The 21,200-nt window shown below is 36.8% G+C and overlaps 1 protein-coding gene across 3 annotated transcripts in view; it reads left to right on the top strand.

Moving 5' to 3' along the window:
* Nucleotides 1–21,200, top strand: part of ADCY1 (adenylate cyclase 1) — a 161,238-nt gene that overhangs the window by 133,517 nt on the left and 6,521 nt on the right. The window contains exons 12-20 of one of the 3 annotated variants that reach the window (XM_039385872.1): nt 958–1,047; nt 3,950–4,206; nt 4,813–4,939; nt 12,515–12,631; nt 13,751–13,897; nt 14,278–14,376; nt 18,284–18,398; nt 20,236–20,360; nt 20,886–21,183. In XM_039385872.1, the coding sequence (XP_039241806.1) occupies nt 958–1,047; nt 3,950–4,206; nt 4,813–4,939; nt 12,515–12,631; nt 13,751–13,897; nt 14,278–14,376; nt 18,284–18,398; nt 20,236–20,360; nt 20,886–20,933 (1,125 nt within the window). In that variant the 3' untranslated portion in view covers nt 20,934–21,183. Of the gene's footprint in view, nt 1–957; nt 1,048–3,949; nt 4,207–4,812; nt 4,940–12,514; nt 12,632–13,750; nt 13,898–14,258; nt 14,381–18,283; nt 18,399–20,235; nt 20,361–20,885; nt 21,184–21,200 lie in introns of those variants that run through there. The other 2 variants (XM_027742069.2, XM_027742071.2) reach the window with 2 other exon arrangements.

Here is a 21,200-nt window from a genome sequence, read left to right as displayed (position 1 = left end):
TTTCGTCCAAAAATCAGGTGTTTGCTTTCTCTCTGTGACCTTAAGTCAAATTCAACCTTGATAAATCTGAGCCCCCTCCTTTTAAAGAATATACGATTGTCCCCACTTTAAATCTGATTTTTTCTTGGAGTTGGTTCTTGACCCTTGAAGTCACTGGAAGAAGTCCAGTGGTCTGAAAGATATATCACAGATCCAGTATATAATAAATACTCCACACACTCATAGTGAGAGGGTAAGAAAGGAAAGCAGCTTTACTTGAAAGCAGAGTAGAGTAGATCGGTATGACTGGAACAATTCTGACAGACTTACCCTTCGTCTCTCACATTCTGTCATAGGCTTCATAGCAGCAAGAACTTCACACATTTAGAAATGTGATAGATGAAATCAGGGTAAAAATGGAGATAAGCAAGACTCTATTTCACCAGATATTTTTGTTCTCTACTGCTCTTTCTGACAAATTCAATATTTTTAATGAGTCCTGATAATTAAAACTATTCTGGCATGGCATTTAACATGACTATTATAGCAGAAGACACAAATACCACTCCAAAATTCTATGCTATCACAGTATGTTCTCTTGGGTCACAATTTGGAACTGATAATTTGCAAGGCAAAAGTTACTTTGGATATTTTTCCCATGAGAGCAAGATCAAATGCCATCCTAATTTATTATTTGCATCATGAGTAGACATGCTACTAAACTTTCTAAGAGTTTTAATTATAGTGAGAAATAATGTATAGTAATAATAATTTCATATTTATTATCCCCAAAGCTGCGATTACCATTATTCTACACAATAATAACTGCATAACAGTTATTACACAACAATAACTGCAATGCAGGCTAAATTTCCATATCCCTTATTCACCTCTCATTATAGACTACTAAAAAATATCTACCCCACTTTAAAATATTTTAAAATATTTATCTGTAAATCTTTTTTTTTATTTTCTTAGTGTTTTCCAGGGTGCCTGACAATACAAATTCGTACCATTTTGTGTATTTTTATTGTGATCTTAATATACTCTGTGGCTCAAGGATGTGTGGTGAGTATTTATATCAAGTATCACGTAATTTAGCATTCTGTTTAAAGAACAACCTGGTACAGATCCATTAAACATGTTGATAAATGCAATCATTAATGCAATCATTGTTTGCATTGATAAATGCAACCATAGTCTCGTCTAGTGAATTCCTACTCTCTTTATTATTCATACTTGCAGGGCATGTTTCTTCAAAATTAAACCCTTCTGCTGTAATTTGAACTTTAACTGACAAGCTGTTGAATTAGGAATGGCAAAGCAATTAGCAAGTTGCATAGATCATACCTAGTCAACACCTATAGAAATCTGTATATCAAAACTTAGTATCATATAGTCTGCTGATGTCTTGTACTTTATGGGAAAACTGTTTTTAAATGTTCAACTTGCTTGCTAGTTCACTGGCTAATATTTTGTGACAGACAAGGCATGGTGTCAAAACAAGATTACTATTTCTATGTGGCAACTTATAAAACATCTTTCTGTGTAATAACGGGGGGATATTTTTAGTCCAGACAGATCAGAAAAGATCTTAAGACATCTTAAAATATGGATAGTTTTGTGTAACAAGAAGAGGTGCTTACACTGTGCTACTTACACGATCCATTCACATCTAATATCTAGAAAACTTCTGTTCTATGAAGTGACCTTGCTTAATGGTTCTGAAACTTGAGCTTCCTTTACTGTAGCCTAGCATCTAGTCTACATGGTGGACTTGAATTCAAATTTAAACTTCCACCTAAATATTTGTCATTCAGTTGCCTTGCCAAATACCAAACACTCATTTTCAGCATTTTGGATGCTAATGCTAATGGAGGGTACTCAAAAGGAAGAATCCACACAAAAAATAGCACACTAAACACAACTGGAAATGCTAAGAAGGCAGATGTGTGAAATTATGCCTCTCTAGAGGAATTAAACAATGTGTTCTGACCATTAAGAAGACATGAGGAATTCTCAGTGCCAACTGAGATACCAAGCCCCTTATTTTGTATTTTGTGTATTCACTCATTCCTGGACCTGCCCTGAGAACTTATACTAAGCTTATCCACATGAACTGAATGGGCAGTGGATCCCTTCTCTGTGAATTCCAATGTCCTGAGAGAAACCAAGAATTACTGATGTTCAGACATTCCTGGGAATTCCTGAACATCAGCTGTGTTAGTTAACACACAACCCTAAGCAGAACACAGGCATATATGTGGTTCTTAGTGCAAACATTAGCCCAAAATGCATAGAGCTGTGCAGTGCCTCCAGGCTAGCTTCTCAGCAAGTTCTGTGTATATGACTTTGGGATTAGGACTAATGTTATGATAGCTGAAATCTTTGTGAATCAGCCTCCGTAGACCTGACACTTACTTTGGCCGAATGAAACAAACACCATCATTGCCACTTAAAGATGGTGAAAATGAGTAACAGACATCGTAAGCCCTAAAGAAACGTTGAACAACAGTGGAAGAAGTCAGATTAGAATTCAGAAGTTCTGTCCTCCAACAAGGCAGTGATCCTTCATTTAGGACTTAAAATAGGTCACAAATACAACTTTATCCTTTTCTTAACAAAAATAACCTGTAACCTAAAGAGAAATGTTTCATCCTTAGAAATTATTAGTTCCTGCAAAGTAATGCCTCTAGAATTCTTATCTGTCAGAGGAGCTAGGTGTTGAGGTTTCACTGTTGGTTGTACAGCAGAGGGTGTTTTCCTGGGTGGATTGCAGATCATTGATGAAGCGCTCATGCCTGTGTATGTTTTTGGATGAGTTTAGTATGAAGAGCATTTTTAAGGATATTGAACCCAATCACATTAAAGCCATTTTTCACTTCACTCCTTCATTTCACAATGTTAGGCATTATGAGTTCAAATCATATTTATTATATTTCATCTTTTTAAATTACTACAACCCCCTGTAAAATACATTTCTTAATCACCCTTAAGATTGTCAGTTACTTTACAGCATGGTATAAAATTTCATTGCCAGTGCTTAGGATGAAATAAAAAGGTCTTATAAAACACTTAAAAAGAGAAGCTTAAGTACAGGGCAGGGCATATGTGGAAGTGCCTGTTAAAATCAATTCCACGCTACCATCCCACTCCCCCCACTTATACTAACTCTTATCCTTTTCCTTCGTTAGGGGTAAAGGTTGGACTGCAGTTAAAACTGGAGCTCTAGGGACTTGCACTATTTGCCAGAAATTCCTCTCTTTCTTGGGTAACAGCTCTGAAATGTGTACATGACATTGCCTTTAAAAAAACTAGGTTAAATTTCCCCAAATTTCCCATAAAAAATGCACTAAAACATTTTTTTTATTTCCAGTCCAGGGAGGAAATGGAACTCCTTGGATAACTGAAATGAGAGGGATAATTAAGGATGAGTCCTTTTTTTTGAACCATATGTGACAGCAGAAGTAGCTCTGAGATGGAAAAAAGATATTATTCATGTTTAGTTTTTCACTCAGTGATTAAAATATATTTTATTTTGTATTTAAGTAATTAAAATTCATATGACTTACATAGTCAATAAAACAAACACATTTATTTCTGTGCTCTGTGCAAGATCCTTCTTCACCTGCATGGCCATGGTAAAGGTTAACTGAAGTTCCTTAGTTTTGCAGGAATATGCTGGTGTGAGAATCTGTTGATTTTGAGCACTGAGAAAAAAACTTCAGCTAAGCCCAAACTTCAACTGTTTGCCCTTACTGGCATCTAATGAACAAATTTTGTCTCTCCACTAAAACTCCGTGAAGCATTGCAGGAAAAGGAGATTTTCATACAACATTGAGTTGGGTGGGAACTCCACAGCCATATTTTCCCAATTAGAAATGAACCACAGTCAGCCTTCATAGCAATTGCGTTTCTGTTTATTTCGTATTTAACCTTCTCCTCTTCTCGCCTCTCCTGTCTTTTCTAGGTTGGCTGCATGCCTTGGGTTTGGAATACCAATTCCAGCAGCTCAATAGTTATAATTTCTCCTGGTGGAACAAATAAAACAATGAATGAACTTCCATGTGACACAGCCCACTATGCTTTCCTTTCCTGTGTAGTGGGGACTCTCACCTTGGCAATATTTCTACGAGTATCTTCCTTGCCAAAAATGATTCTCCTGCTTTTTGTTACAATTTTGTACATAGTTATTCTGGAACTCAGTGGTTACAGAAAAGCATTGGGGTAGGTATCTTGCAAAGTTAAAGCAACGGGCAATTCTCTATAGATAGTCATGACATTGACTAGTCATCTGTGAATTGTCCTCTAGTGTTCAGTGCTGCTTAGGGCTATAGAATCAGTGAAGCGTAAGAAATACTTTAAACATTCTCTCCCCAGCAATTGTAGGATCTAGTAATATCCATCAACAGGAGATCAGCTTTTAGGAGCTAGCATTCTGTAGTTTTATGGTAACGTATTTCAGCTGAACACACTGCAGTCTAACTATAATATGAAATAGAAAACAGTTAAAAACTTCACTTCCATATTTCAACCAATTCCAATTTCATTTAAGTTTTTAAGCTTTTCAGTGTTTATGTGTTTCCTAATTAAAAGCATGCACGCAATTATAATAATGCATAGCATTATAAAGTCCTCAAGAAATTGCTTGTTTGTGTGATCAGTGATCAGATATACTGTCATCCATTGCCCTGCCCAGATAAGCCTTTTCAGAAAAGGCTATTGATTAGGGTGTACCCACATGTTCTAAACCAAAAATTTGATATTAAAAGTATGTGGTGTTAGGTATTGGAAAACCTGGAATAACCTGTTTACTTTCTTCTTGTTTTTAAGGGGTGGCTCCTTTTACATGCGTGGCTATGAACCAATACTAGCTATTTTGCTTTTCTCTTGTGCTTTGGCACTGCATTCAAGACAGGTGGACTTGAAACTGCGTCTGGACTACCTCTGGGCTGTGCAAGTGAGTCACAGGACTTTATAGTATCCATGCATACAAAATGATGTCTGACTTTTTGATTTGTTTTGCAAATACTTTCAGGACAAATTAGTTGGACTAAGACTCTTACGAAATTTCTCATGTCTGTTGGGGTTCACAGAGAAAAGTTATTTTAGAGCCTTCTTTCCACAGACCTATAAAATTCCTTTTTTCCCGGAGAAGTAATTTTTTTTTGTTTGTTTGAAGTTGTTCCAGTACATCATCAATCATGTAATATATTTATATCTAAGGTGCATTAGGAATGTACTGTTAGCAATATAAACCTGAGATACAGAAATTAAATTCATGGGGGATTTTTATCTTTTATTACACAAAAAGGGGTGAAAATAAGTCAATGTTCAGGTAAACTGAAAAGAAGCAATTAAAACTGATAAAAGAAAATATTTATACCCATATCATGCAATGAAACTATGGAACTCCTTCCCAGATGAAGATCAGAAATTTATTTAGGTACCAAGTGCATGCACTGCTTTTGAAAATACATTTCCTAACTATCATAATCATGGCAAAACCTATAGAAATTATATGAACCGTAATATGGGCATCAAGATATGTTTACCTCCTGTCACACCTCTTAGCAGTCCAATTCCCACCTCCAAAGTGTTTCACACTGGCTCCTGAAGGAAGGAGAAAGTTCAATATGTAAGTTTGGTTTGGTGCAATTTGGAAGTTGCCCATATGGTAAATCTTACACTCCTGTAGTTCACAGAGGTCACATTCTAGTCTCATCTACACCCTGTTAACTATGTTGTCAAGAGGACTGTATAAATCATCACAGTGCCTGCTTTTACACATAACATCAAGACTGGAACACATGGGTTAGTGAAACACATCCCTGGCTCCAAAATGGAGAAGTCAGGAATGACTTAGCTCTATTATCTTCTGCTTATAAAGTTTTTCTATGTAACAGTTAAGCTTTGTTGAGATTTCTTGTATGTCTTCATGTCCAAAACTATGTCCATGTCCTTTTCAACTTAAGATTATCTTGTTCTATAATTTCCATGGACTCTGCACTGTTTAACTGAGTCTTCAGTGTGAAATTACTTAATTTAATTTTTGTCCTGTGACCTACCGTATTGATAGATGGTATGTCTGTCAGCCTCAGAAGATTGTTTTGGACAAACTGATGCTAGTTTCTGCTTGCTGTGCTGCCAAATATAGTTTTTAGGTGGAAGAAAAAGGTGGTTAGATTTTGAAATTCAGTGGAGCACATGTCTAGGTGTATACTGTGGTGGAAGTATGTGAGTGCCATATGATCCATGAATACAAGACCTTCTGTATGTTATTCTTAGCCCTGAAATAGAGTAGCAGCAGGACTATACTGGTTTTGCTATCCTGTGGCCTTTCAGAAGGCCAAGAGTGAGTTCCAGCATCTTAAACGCTTTTCAGCATTCCAGCTATTATGACGAACTGTGCATCCTTAATGGAGGTACTGCTTAAAGATTATTAGTTTTAAGTTAATTTTTAATTCACAATCAATTAGTTTTAAAATTTACTACAGGAAACCTATGGGATGCTTGTCTAATGAAAGACCAGAACTGGACAATAGTAAAGGAAGAAATATGAACTTTTTCTGTTTTCTTGAGGACAGGTTGTATAGACATACCTAGCCATCTACCACTATTGTTAAAACCATTGTGCACTTTTTCCAAGGGACAATTAGGGGAGATAAGACATCAAATTTCGAGTGGCATCTTCAGGTACCACTTCAAAAAGTGGTTTTCATCTGAAATTAAATGCCATTTTAAGATCTTTTCAACTGCAAATCAGGTACTTATGTGGTACCACCTTGTCTGTGAAATTTGCATGATAATATTGAGAAAGGAAAAAAATCAGTTTAGGTAGAAAATTCAGTATTAGAGATCAACATAACTACCATTCTTTGAAATCAGTATCCTGGATAGGTTCTTGGCCTCTCAGATGATCTGGGCATTTACCTTTCTTCTTCTCAATTCCAAGAGGAAGATCCATTCCCTGTGCAGTAAGTAATAGTGGATAATATGTAAGAAAGGTTCTTCTGGTTTCCTCTCTGTATATTGATTGTGAATGATATTGAGTCCAAGGGCTAATTAACATAATATACAGAAGTACTGTCCATGATGGATGTTACATGATGGATGCTTATGATGCTTATCTATTCAAAGGGTAAGTGAAAAAAACCCCAAAACTTTGTACTTGCTAGGTTCTTCAGCACAGTAAAAATCTGAGCATTTCAGGCTCTGGTAACACTGTTGATTGGAAATATCTGTATGTTAAAACTGCCCTTGAATAGTTAGCAAACTCCAAGCTACTAATTGTTTAACAACGTTTAAGAGGAGACACATAAAAACTACATTCTTGAGTGACCAGTTTTCTCTAGCTGCTGGATTGCAGGAGCCCTCTGTGTGGTTAAAAGCAGTCTTGGTCATGTTTCTCTACAGCCATGGTACTACTTACCATTGAAACATGTTGGCTTAACTTGGTTATATTTTTAGTAACAGAAGTTTTAGAAAGACCATTGACTTACTGTACAGGGCCTATGGAGATTTTCTGTTTTACAGAGTAAGTGTTCTAGTTCTTTGTGCAAACACTGAATTGCATGAACTACATGCTAAGGCTAGATTCACATCTCCCAGTAGCCAGCCCCTGCTATGCGAAGATGTGCCAGTGTCTTCACATGTCATTTTAGGAGGCTTTTCAGTTGTTGGCTTACAACTGGGAGAATTTCAGACTCAATGGCTATTCTGGAAGCTGTAAGCACTTTGTTTGGATACTTTTAGTAGCATTCATTGTGGGGCTAGTCCTGTAAAAATCATTCATTCATGGCTGGGCTTCGCGAACGAAGATTTGGGAAGGCTCTATCTACATTTGTTACAGGCACGTTGGTGACTTATGAGGCCAATACGAGACAGACATATCCGATTGCAAAAGACACAGCAGAAAGACTCCTTAGATGGTATATTCTGCAAAACACGGTTCTTTCTGCGTTGCCTTTTCTCCTCGAGAGTGATCCTGCGTGCGTTCTCAAAGGAGACAGCTGTGTTATAGATGGTGTGTCTCCAGGCCTCCCGATTTGAGGCCAGAGTAGACCAGTTATGGTGATCAATATGGCCAAGGCTGAGATGTTGTTTCAGGGAGTCCTTATATCTTTTCTTCGGGGCTCCTCTCATGCGGCAGCCAGTGGCAAGTTCACCATAGAGCAAGATCTTAGGGAGGCGGTGGTCCTGCATCCTGGAGACGTGCCCTGCCCAACACAGCTGTGTTCTCAGCAACATGGCCTCTATACTTGTGACTGCTGCTTGCTCTAGAACAGATGTATTGGTCACAAAATCTGACCAGTGGATGTTTAAGATTGTACGGAGGCAGCATTGATGGAAGCGCTCTAGGAGACGCATAAGCTGCAATAAAAAAGATTTCATAGATAATTTCTTTACTTCATCATGAACAATAAACCGTCTAGTACTAACTAATTATATTTTAAACCCTGAAAGTGTCCTGAAATTAATATTATTATTAGTAAGAATATATAGATAGATTCTCAGTGGTCTCTGCTAAGGTCTGAGGAAAACATATCCGTAGATTTTTTTTTCTACCACATCAGGAAAAAAAAGTGTTTGGAAGAAGAGTAGGTTTCAAACAAGAAAACCGGTTAAGAAAAATTATACAGTTTCAAGATAAGTTAATCTACTTTCCTTGCATCTGAGTTGCATAAACAGAATAGAGATAATACAGTATGTATTTACATAATTTATGTAAAAATGTGGAAAAAATATTTTATATGGAAAAAATAATTTTTTTGATTTGTGATAAGTTGTCAAAACATTTGTATTTGTATTTACTGTTCACATGTCAGTGGTGTTATAGGTTCTTGTTGATTTTGCTAGGGTATTTTTCTGTTCCAAATTTAACCTTTCTGAATATCACAGTATTTCCAGAAAATATCTGCTCTTTGTTTTGTTGATTTTTTTTAACAGACAGTGGGAGGACAATTTCATTTTCTGTATAGCATTGTTGAGTAACTCTGTGTGTCTCGTATGACAATAACTATGAGTAGCAAATATAGGAACATTTTCCTTACTTGTTACTGATATTCACATTTGATGATGCAAATTGTTTAACAAAACTGGGACAAAAAAAAGAATGAACAAATAAATATAAGTAATAAATTTATGAAGATCTAAAACCACCAAAGAATGGAGTTGCTCACTCACCCAGGATTTGTCAGTGGAGGAAAATAAGTATAATATAATGATATGACTAATTGATGCATTCTTCAGGGAATACTAGAATATAATTCCACTGGCTTTCCTAGTCCACTACACTTGTAAGAAATACAAGTTTTACAGTCTGGAAGCAAGACTTGCTAGGTGTGCTAGCACTTCCTCTCAAAAACCTGGCCCTGCAGAAGCAATGTGATGAGTCTCTTCCCTGTGGCTTTAGTGCCACCTTCAGGTACAAAAAATGAGGCTTCTTTTTAGCTGAATCTTGAAACTGTATTTTCATGTAATAACTATTCAGTCAGTGACATTGCTACAGCATGTTTAGGCTTAGACAGCCAGCTGATACAACTACTCAGACCACTTCCCAAACAAAGGATGTGTAATCAGTTACCAGCATTATAAAAACTGTGGGATGCTATGTGATGGGGATGGATGGGGATATGCGTCAATCCAAAGAGACTGATTTTGCCACAGTTGCTGATTCAACAGCAGAATATCTTCCTTTATCTCCCTTGGTTTCCAGCTGCTATGTAGCTTATTATCTAAAAAGTACCGGCAAGTTCCCTCCTCTGCAATGGTTTCAACAGAGCCTGGCTGTGGTGTCTTCACTCCATGCTCCATTTAGTCCCTCTTTGTATTGTGTGAGGGAAGTTGGGTGTGCTGACCATATTCCATCCAGGGACTAGCAACCATATTTCCGCCTATAATTTCTGAACAGTTATCTTTGTTTCTTTTTTCCCACAGTCTCATCTTTGTCAACTGAACCTTCTCAGAGTCAACCTGTAGTTAGCAGTTTTGCATCCAAAGAGGGGAGGAGATGCTTGCTAGGTGTGTTGGAGATGTAGCATTCTACCATTAGCAATGGTGATGCCTTTCCCTGCTCTTAGAGGATTTTGCCACCCCTTCAGATATGACTCTAATAGTTTGATTTCCACCATCAGTTCTTCACTCAAGAGCTCATTTCTTCACTTCCTAGTCATGGCTTAGGCTTGCTCTAAAACCTTTGTTGTCATTTGTACACAATGATGGGTGTACTGAAGAACCTTTTCAATCATGTCTTCCAAAATGCACATTTCGGCTCACAACTGGGCAAGGCAGAGGAATCAGGTCACACATTTCCAGATCAGAAATGAACAGCGGCTGTCAGTGAGTGAGCAACATCACTATCCATACAATGTATCAAACTGATTACTCCACTTACCTACCCCTACTTGATTCCTTTGACAGTCCAGAAATCCCTATGCCCTGACTCGAAGGAGTGTTGTTCTTTAGGCTGATATTCTGCCCTATATGTTATTGGTAGCTTAAATGAGAACATTAACATTCCTAGGAATTAAGTAACGAAAAAGTTCTTGTTCAAAAAATAGAAGAATGGATAAACAAGCCCCAAATGGATTTTTTTATTCAGAGCATCAGTTCAGTTTTGAAATCCCTTTGCTGTTGTCGGAGTAAAATTTCCTATATTTCAGTATGGTGCAAAAATGGAGTTGCAAGCTCAGTCTGGATTTTCAGCTGGAAGAATTTTTTATTTTTACTATTAGAACATTTAAATTCCAACAGTCAAACGAAATGCCAGAGACCATTTCACATGTTTATAGAAAACAATAAGTCAGAGACAGAGTTATGCCATCAAAACAGGGGAAGGATATTTTAAGAAAAGAGCATGTGAAATTTAAACAGCAAAATAAGTGTCAGGAAAACAGCTCACGAACAGGAAATAGATACTTGCTTAGAGTAAAAGCTTCAGGTGTATTTCTTGCAGAACTTCATTGCTATTTTAATGTTTACTGATATTTCATGGCTGGAATAGATTCTGTTTCTTATTACACAAATAAAAGTAGGAGATGAGAATTTATTTCAGAAGGGAACAATTCCTGAAGAATTTATGTCTATAAAATCAGTTGTTTTTCTGCATTCTTTCTATTTGTAAAGAAATTTAGAAATACAGAAGTAAACTGCAAAGCAAAGTGAACTGTGTAATTTGAATAAAAAGGCTTTTTCCTAAGTTTCGTCATGGAAAGTAAAACCTGGCTTCCTGGAAAAAAAGAAATCACATGAAAATATATTGGTAGCTTATACGAAGGCAAGAGGTGACTGGTTTTCTCCTACTTAGACAGGAATGGATAGTGAAAAAAGTATGTGGACTTTGTAATAAATCAGGATACCAAATTTCAGATACAAATGGGACACCAACAAAGATTAGAACAGGTTCTTTGGTGGTTTATGTGGTTGTGGTTTCTCAATAATGCCTGAGAATTTGCCCTTCCACTGATTGTAATTAGATAAACAAAATCATATTAGGATCACAGTAGAAGATTTGTGTTACTGTTCTGTGAATGTGATTGAGGAGCAAAGAATAAGATATAATTTCTGTGAGTTTAATTATATAACATGATCAAGCATTTTCTAATTGAAATTAGAATGTAGAGCCAGAAGTCACTCTAAGAAAAAGGAGCAAATTCCAGAGAAGTAATTTTGCTGATGAGTACATGAAGGACTAGGCTGGAATTTGCAGACCTAGGAGTCCCAAATGAGATCCCTAGATATTCAGTATTTTTCTAATAAGAGGTCTGAGTTTTAGAATTGTTTCCTAATGTATGACTCCCACTAATTCCTGTTAGTCAAGGCACCTGTAATAAGATACCAGTATCTTGGGTTAGGAACCTCCGTTGTGTTAACTCCTAAGCACTCTTTCTGAATGCTGTCATTCACACCAACAATAGAATTTCTGTTGTGAAGGAACTGTCTATGTTTTCATGACAAACACCAGCATAATTAAAACCATCTCTAGAAATGCTAACTATCTTTATACACTTTTTTTAATTAGATATCATTCTTAAGGACTCAATTTTAAAATCTTTTTCTCTGTTGAAGTTACTGACTAGCCCGTTCTCTTCACATTTTACTGCAAAATGACATAGGTTTGACTGGTGATTCTACAGGCTTCTCTTTTTTGAAACGTGGATCAAATACTGCTACACTGTATCAGACTACCTGGAAAGGAATTGGCCTCCAAGACCCACTTAAGTGGGATTGTTCTGGCTTCTTACTCTGTAAAAATATCAAGGGTCTATTTAAAAATAATGGAGAACTACGGGAGATACTGATATACTTAGCTGATCAAATCCTGAAAGTAGCCCAGAGCTTAAATTATTAAGAACTTTAAGGGATTTTGCCTAATGCAGAAGCATGATACAGGAGAAACGTTCACACTCTACATTACTGCTCTACATTATTATGCTCAGTTTAATTTCAAAGGATGAATTAGGAGAAGCTGTTTGATAGGTTCAGCTAACTTTTTGCTATTTGGAAAGGTTTTTCTTTTCCTCTATCCCCACAGGCAGAAGAAGAGAGAGACGATATGGAGAGAGTCAAGCTGGATAATAAAAGAATTCTCTTCAACCTGTTGCCAGCACATGTTGCACAGCACTTTCTTATGTCTAATCCAAGAAATATGGTAAACCAAGATAAAATGTATATACATGTTGTATGGATGCGACCTGGTGTTGCTTGGGTCACCTTTCAATTGTATGTTTTCAAGAAAGGCTTGGACTTTTAAAATTTTGCTCATGTTTAAATAGTTTCATAAAAACTTGTATTCAAGAATTAGTTTGAGATTATTTCTTTTGCTTTATGGTCCTCTTTCTCTAAAGAATTTTAATAAAAATCAGTATAAGGGCTTATTGTTATTAAATATCAGTGTAACCAAGTGTCTGCTTGTCAATCACTTTATTTCAATCAATTTAGGATATTGGGATTTATCACAGCTCAGTTTGGTTCTGAATAGTGAAGCGTATGATCTTCCAGACGCTACTGTATTACCCAATCTAGTTCTAGAAAACATGCTATCATTACCAAAACCACCCATTTAAAGTTAAAAATGGAGAATTATACATACTCAAGGAAGACACAGCAACTTTTAACATAAAACACTACAGTGACTTAATAAATTGGTTCAGGAAACCCTTACCAGAATCCTTCTGGTAATCTGAAAACCTGCAGCACTGGAGTTGCTGTAATATCCATGATACTGCTCTTGAGAATTTTGATCAATGTATTTGAACCACAGAAGAGTGGTTTTGCTTTCTTTGAGCCCTCTAAATTTTTAAGCAGAAACCTTAGCATACAGAGCAGCATTATATTACATAGGACTCCATAACTCAGAGAAAGATGTGAAGGAGTGAGGCTGGTTTTGTGCTACAGTATAAAATTGCTCCACATGCTATTTTGCTTATAAAACACAATTGAGAAAATATATTTCTCATACAATGGAAGTTCTATGACTGTTGAGACTTCCTCCAAATTTTTACTTACTGCTTCCATGTCTAAACAGAAAAACAAAACAAAACAAACTAAGTTGTTTTAAATGGGTTTAATACTTTAGGCGTTAATTTTCTTTTATGGTTTTGAGTGGAGACATCTTTCAACATTATTTTAAGAAGACTGGCTTTCTCTCAAGCAAAAATGATGGCTTTTGTCATAGCTATTGCTTAGCAGTAGAATGGGTATTGTAATAATGATGCTTAGTTTAGATTAATCTTTTAAAATAAAAATTATATCTGCTCCTGAACTGCAGGACCTTTATTACCAGTCATATTCACAAGTAGGAGTGATGTTTGCTTCCATCCCAAACTTCAATGATTTCTACATTGAATTGGACGGCAATAATATGGGAGTGGAATGTTTACGCCTGTTAAATGAAATTATTGCTGATTTTGATGAGGTAAGTTCTAAGGACTTTGTCTTTTGACAGTATGAGTTCTACCAAATTCCTATCAACAGAGATTATCTGTAGTAATTCATCATATCTTGAACTGCTTAATAAAAGAGTAGTATAAACTTTCTATTTAATCATAATTGATGTCCACTGGGCTTCTCCAAGGTGGCCAGTTTGGACTTTTAGGTCTGACCTCAAATTCCACTAATATAGAAAGAGTATCAAAATGCTAGTTAATGGCAGGTTTTTTCAATGACATCAAAGTGGGCCAGCCTCAACTTACCAAAAATAATATGGTTTAATGAACTTGCACATATTATCTGATAACTATGGTTGCTTGTCTAAAATATTATGTAATATTTAACAGTTTTATGTTTTAAACAAAGCTTATGGACAAAGAATATTATAAGGACATAGAAAAGATCAAGACAATTGGAAGTACATATATGGCAGCTGTGGGACTTGTACCTACTTCAGGAACTAAGGTAAGAAGATTTTACAAAACAGTCCTTTTTGAAGGAACCATTTTCTTTCAATCTCTAGAGGAGCACCAGAAACACAACTAATTCTATGTGATTATAGATAACTTGTATGACTTCTTTGCAACACTTTAAATTTGAAATTCAAAGAAAAGCTGTAGCCTGAGAAGAAAAACTGCCACAGTTGCTCAAGTGGCTTCACTTGCAATTTCATTGTCTGCAGTTCTGGATTCTCTGCAAATCGATCTATAAGAGCCTCTAAGTCAGAGTAGTAGTGTTTTAAACCTAGTATCTTAGATGACCTAAGATGTAGGGAAAGAGAGACTCTAGGTGTAATGAATTGCTGCAAAACTAGCAGAAGAATATTAAAATGTGATTTTTACATTTTTTTTTAATATGGAAATCTAGATGTAACCTACAATGAAAACAAACTTTGTGCTTAGCAGTGTTTCACTTTACCCTGGTCCCTTCAAATAAACTCTTCTTTGTCTCTGCTATTAGCATTCTTTTTACTGTTTTAATTACTTAGCAGTAAAAAAAGTCAAAGTCATTTCAAGCCCCTTAACTCTGTGGCACAGTTCTTTTGTATCTTCATTACTACCCTGAGTGTGTTTCTCACCTTAAGTTATTGTCTTGGGACAGAGATTTCCTAGATTTGCAAGCAGGATCTAGAAAGTCAGAAAACTGTGTGGGCAGTATATTAAATATATTGTATACAGAGTACCATGCATATTAATAATTGTAGTAATAAAACTAAATTATGAATATGTTATAAAACTAATTATATAAGAATATAATGAAAATTAAACCAATCTATTCACCATGTCTGCTCAGAGTTTCCAGACACTTCTCCCTTGTTCCGTTATGCATGTACATATGTTGTAGACACATGTTGTATACACTCATATATACAGTTTAGCATTGAAAAATAACATCAAATTAAAGGGCGAAAATGAAAAAGGCCAGAAGATGTCCTGTGAACTGTTATCCCTGCTAAGTGAATAAAAAACAAGACCACATTGAAATCGACTGTTAGAATCGTGTTGGAATATATCACATGCAACTAATTTTCTGGTCTGCAGAAAATTTGCAGCTGATGCTTTCCTTTGTATCATTCCTAGAAATCTACATATTACAAAAAAGGTATTTTTAAAAGTCTGTTTATCCTGAAATGTTTGACTCATGGGTCCTTGGACAGGCAAAAAACATTGAACTTTAGATTTTTTTTCAGTGTGTGATCTCGGGCAAACAGGCCATATGTCTGCTATAAATGCTCTTTGAACTATAATGCTCAAAACAAGTGTGTTATTGGGTAACTTTGGCAGCATATGTTCCAAAATCTAAGCACATTTGTCTCTTGAATTTTATAGTTGTTAAGCGAAGGGTTAGCTGAGTTAACCCAGTATTGAAGATACTGCTCTGAGCTTATGATAGTAATGCATTTTAAATCACTGCAGAAAGTCTTGCCTTTCTCTTAAATCTTGGGGAAAATTTTGATCTTTTCTGCACATGTAGAATTTACTTAACATTCTATATTCTGGAAAAAAATCTTGTATTAAACAATCAATATTTTTTACTTTTAACTTGGGGTTTCAGCTCTTTGTGTTCTCTTCCCACTGCTCATGTGGTGCAAATGAATAGAAATTATTCACATCCTCCTGGCAATTTCCCAACAGGTCTTCAGCATGCAGCTATGTATTAGAAGTCTGATAATCCTGGCTAGCCTGTTGTGCACAGGTGATCACTTCCAGCCATCACACAGTCCCTGGGCTGTCCATGGGGAGCCTTAAGAGACTCAACTGCTTCTAGTGTGCCCTCTGCCAGGAGCATCCCAGCTTCAACAGAAAATCTGGCACAGCCTCTGATTGTGAGCAACTAATTTCATACTAGGATTTGGACATGAGCAGAAAAGAGTGGATCGGGTTAACTGTGCTCTTAACTGAGGATATTTGCACACATAAGAGCTCAGTACCCTGATGAAGTTAAATATTTAAATCCCATATTTTACAGGACTTGTTTCTTGACTTCAGCAGACGAATAAAGTAAATGCACATTGCCTCTATCAGAGTGGCTTTGCTGTGATGCTCTGAGCAGTCTTTCCAGTAACTATTCCTCTGATGTCTAAATGAATAATTGCTTGCCAGTTACACCATCAGGGCAACACACAAACCAACGTCTTTGTAGATCTTTCACACAATATAAAATCCTTGTGTGTGTATTTCACCAAGATCCTGACTTCACCAGTGGTCTTCGGTGCAGGTTCAAAAGAGTTTGCCAGTAAACCTATTGAGATGCATCTGTGACCTGCAGCACATCTAGTATTTGTCACAAGTCCTCTCTCCTGCGACCCTGAAGGGCATTGCAGAAAAACACAGCATTTGTTAGACAGCAAAGAAATGGAAGGATAAGGAATATAAAGAAGATTAGAAATCAAATAAAACTATGCACGACTCCCTCCCTCCTCCAGACATTCAGTATTGTTTCCTTCTCTGGTGGGACTGTAGCCATAAGCTCTTTAAGCTTAATTCTTGTTCTTCCTTTTTCTTGGTGGTGCTGGAAAAGAGTAGAGCTAGCTAGTTCACATTGTAAGAAGCATAATGCCAGATATCCAGGCAGGTAAATAAAAAAATTTTTTTTTTCCAAAATTTGGGACTGGCCCAAGGATGATTTTATAATTTTTTGTTAGAACTAATTTTTTGTGAATTTCCCAGTCACATGGAGCAGCCCTTTCAAACTGAGCAGAATAAAGCAAATAGCAACTGGTTTCTCAGGTTTGTCAGCCACTGCCAAGCACTGCATTTATAAAATCTCGCTATGATGGCAAAAACTCAGCAAGCTTTCATCTCATGCCAGCTTCCACAATCCCGTTGTGCAACACCCTACTGAAGCTGCCACTGACCCTGCATTTCTTTCACCATATCCTACCTTTAGCCCACTTTCACTTTGTAAATCTGTTCCAAAATTCATATTTCTTATTCAAATAAGAGCAGAACATAAAAGCAGTCATACCGAGTCAAATCAAAGGCTTATTCTAGTAACCTGTCTTTAACTAACCAAAGGTAGATCCTGGGGGAAGGGCATGAGTTACAGGACAAATACACAAACCTCTCTTTTCTACTTTCTAATGATATGCCGTTTAAGAAATTCTGGAGTTAATGTCTTTTTACTACTGTGTAGCAAATATTTCTTTCATGAGTTTGAGAAACTATGTTAGACTCTTGTGAAATTTTGGAATCACAATATCCTCTGACCATGAGCTCTACAGTTTAATTAATTAGCCTGAAGTTGTAAAAATTATTTTCTTATGTTTGGGATTTTAGTTAAAAGTTGATACTTCAGCATTTCATTTGATCCCTTCTGATTCTTTTGCTATAGTTAATTTAGATACATTTTATAACAAATCCCTTCAGCTTGCTTGGAAAGGAAAAAACATAGGGGCGTTCTGTGTCGCACAGGATTGAATGCAACAGAAATTTTGTCAATGGGAGCAGCATGCACCCCATGGAGTTGGGAGCTAGGAAAAGCCCCAAAGGGAGAAGAGGGCAGAAACTATAGTTATTAATAATCACCAGGCAAAGTAGTTTTGTAAGAAAGCAGGTTATGTTCCCTGCCACACTCACAACAAACATCTGCAGCTCTCTAGCAACAGAACCACTTTACCATGGGAACTTTGTTTTCCATTCTTCCCAGAAATCAAAAAGAGAGAGAGAATAAAAAAAATACCACTCAAGAAAAGAATGCATGTGCTTTAGCTACCATCAAAAGTTTCCTTACACAAACAGGAGAATTGGTTAGATTCTTTTCCTAAGCCATCTGTCCTGCGTTTTTCATTGTTTTTCACTTTGGTATTTCACCTGCCTCTCAGTATCATACAAATCTAATGTGCAATACTATTATACTATTTTGATTCTAGGCTAAAAAATCAATTTATTCCCATCTGAGTACACTGGCAGATTTTGCAATAGAGATGTTTGACGTTCTTGATGAAATCAACTATCAGTCCTACAATGATTTTGTCCTGCGAGTTGGTAAGTCACGTTTCTACAATTATCACACAAGCAGAACATTGGTTTTTGTTGGCTTTCCTTGTGCTGTCAGCAAAGGATTACCTGTCCTGCCCTCATGATTAAGGCTGAAAATTGTCCTTTAGTGAGAAAGTCACCTTCACGTAGAAGGTCAGCAGGTTGGATGGTATGCATTAGTATTAAGGAATTACAATTATGTCCAATTCCAATGTGTTTCCTTAATCTATGCACCTCTAAAAGGAAACTGCACGACTAATTTCATACAATATTATGACTGTGCCCATTCTTGTGGCTTACGCTGCTTTGCATTGCTAAACTGCTGAAAACTGGGTCTTAGTGTACTTAGCTATTAAGTTAAATCTGCAAAAGCTTTGTTGGCATTAAAAGTGTGATGGGAGCTTTTTGTTCACAGATGCCAAATCACCTTAACCAGTCCTGTTTTCTCCAACAAATCAAATCCTCTGGTCTTCACAACACAACCCTTCCCATGCAATCCTTTACACGTTATTACACGTCTTACCACTCAGAGTCCTTTCTCACAATCTTCTTAGAGATCACGTTCCCCTCTTCCCCTTCTTCCCTGCATTCTGCTCCTCTCCAATGTTACTTCCACTGCTGTTCTCATTTCATTGCATATTCTAAACCAGATAGTTTTCTCCAGCTTCTTTCTCCACACATTTTCATGGCTGAATTGTGAGAATAGGCCGGACAAGGGAAAAACAAAAGTTGCTAGCAGTGTAAGATTGAGAAAGACCCAAGACATCAAAGGCAGCAATAGGAGAGTTACACATATTTGACCTCCTGTACATCTTGATAATTATAAATCCTAAATTCTCTTTGAACTCTGTTATAACTGGTCTTTCCAGGTTCACAAAAGATCAAATGTGTAACCCCCATTCTTCTGCATAACTTGCCTGGGAAAGCCCTCACATGGAATCTTTTGCAGGGTTTAGTATCTGCAGCTCTTCAGGGCACTCAGAAGGAACACATACTCTTTTATCTTCCAAACAAGGTGTCAAATTCAGTCAGAAATGTAGAATCAAGCTCTGCAGTTTCCCAACAAAAAGTGCTTGAGCCATTTTCAATCCTTTTGTCTTTTTCCTGATCTGAGTTGTCTAGTATTAATAGCCAAGGTGACACACTTCCCGTACCCCAATCCTTGTGTCTTCCAGACCATTATTTCTGTTCCACTTGGAAAACCTCTGTTAGAAGACTTTATAAGTGCAACTGCAGTGGAAGTTGTAGGGACCAATTAAAGAACTAAGTTTGTCTTGTCTACAGCTAAACTCTGGACTAGCACTATTTTTCTTCTTTTCTTTAAATAAATAAAATCCACCAAAGAATCAAATTTTTATGTTGTCTATCGTATTGCATGTCTAATAAGATATCTCAAGGAATGCCTTTGTTTTGTTTATAAACCTTTTGCAAATACAAAAGTCCAGTTGGCATTAAATTCAGCATAGAATCATAGAATATGCTGAGTTGGATGAGTCCCATCAGGATCATCAAGTCCAAATCCTGCCTCTGCACAGGACATCCCAAGAATCCCACCATGTGTCTGAGAGCGTTGCCCCAAAGCTTCTTGAGATCAGACAGGTTTGGTGCTGTGACCACTGCCTTGGGGAACCTGTTCCAGTGCTCAACCACCCTTTGGATGAAATACCTTTTTCTGATATGTAACCTTAACCTCCCCTGACTCAGCTTCATGTTGTTAACATAAATTATGTCCTATGAGCAGAAAAATTCTAAGGCACTTGTGTTGAGTCTGTTTTGTAGGATTCATGTTTCCCTTGGATAATATGCTGTAGTGTTTGAAACCAAACTCATTGTTCAATTTTAGGTATTAATGTTGGGCCAGTAGTAGCAGGAGTCATTGGAGCCAGAAGACCACAGTATGATATCTGGGGGAACACTGTAAATGTTGCCAGCCGGATGGATAGTACTGGAGTGCAGGGAAAAATTCAGGTGAGTGCATTCTAAGACAATTTTGCAAAGTTTACATACTTCCTGTTTTACATATAGTTACATTTTCAAGACCACTTAGAAAATGCAGCCTCACTTTATCTTCTTCTAATGAAAAGGGCAACACTCTCCAGGTGACTCAAGCATCAGAGATCTAGTTGTTTTCCATCTTATATGCTTCACTCCTTGGAGACAATGAAATCCTTAAATAAATCATTTCCCATTAGAAGAAAGTTCTCTGTTTCATTGCACACAGTTGGAGGCAAGCCTGGGAATGCTGACACTGCCAGTCCTGGTACTGTAGAAATTTTGCCTGAATAAGACCTACAGGGAAAGGATCTATGTTTGTTTGCATCTTACTGCATTTTATGTAGCTTTAAAAATTCCTTTGATACTTTGGATTGGAGAGGCGATGCAAACAGAGAACATTGTTGTTCTACTAGGGCTTGGCTAGAACCTATGGTGTACCTTTCAAAAGCTCAATGAACTCTTGCAGTCATTTATCCAAAATATCTCTTTAATCTCCAGGGATCAAAAGGTCTTCTGCAGCAAATTAATATCACTGGAACTGATTGAGCTTACAATCTGGTTATACACTTCTGTTGGACGGAACTTAATCTGGCTGTGTAATTATTTGGTTCAAGACCAGAAGTTCTGCTTTGCAGATTCCAGTTAGATTGGTCATCTTTACTTCTTTAAGAAAATTCTAAGTAAGCCTGAGAGCAGCCGTAGGTGCTCATCCATTGTGCTTATGCATATTTCATGACAGAAAAGTAAAATAAAGAGGAGTGAGAAGTTACATGAACAGAAAAAAGTAACAGTTGTGGTTTTTTTTCTGTCTTC

This window comes from Pipra filicauda, unplaced genomic scaffold (genome assembly GCF_003945595.2).
Source record: "Pipra filicauda isolate LSUMZ 115617 unplaced genomic scaffold, ASM394559v2 scaffold444_size547326_pilon, whole genome shotgun sequence".
Taxonomy (NCBI): Eukaryota; Metazoa; Chordata; class Aves; order Passeriformes; family Pipridae; genus Pipra; species Pipra filicauda.
Note: the sequence above shows the minus strand (reverse complement) of the source record. Positions and strands in the feature narration are given on the sequence as shown.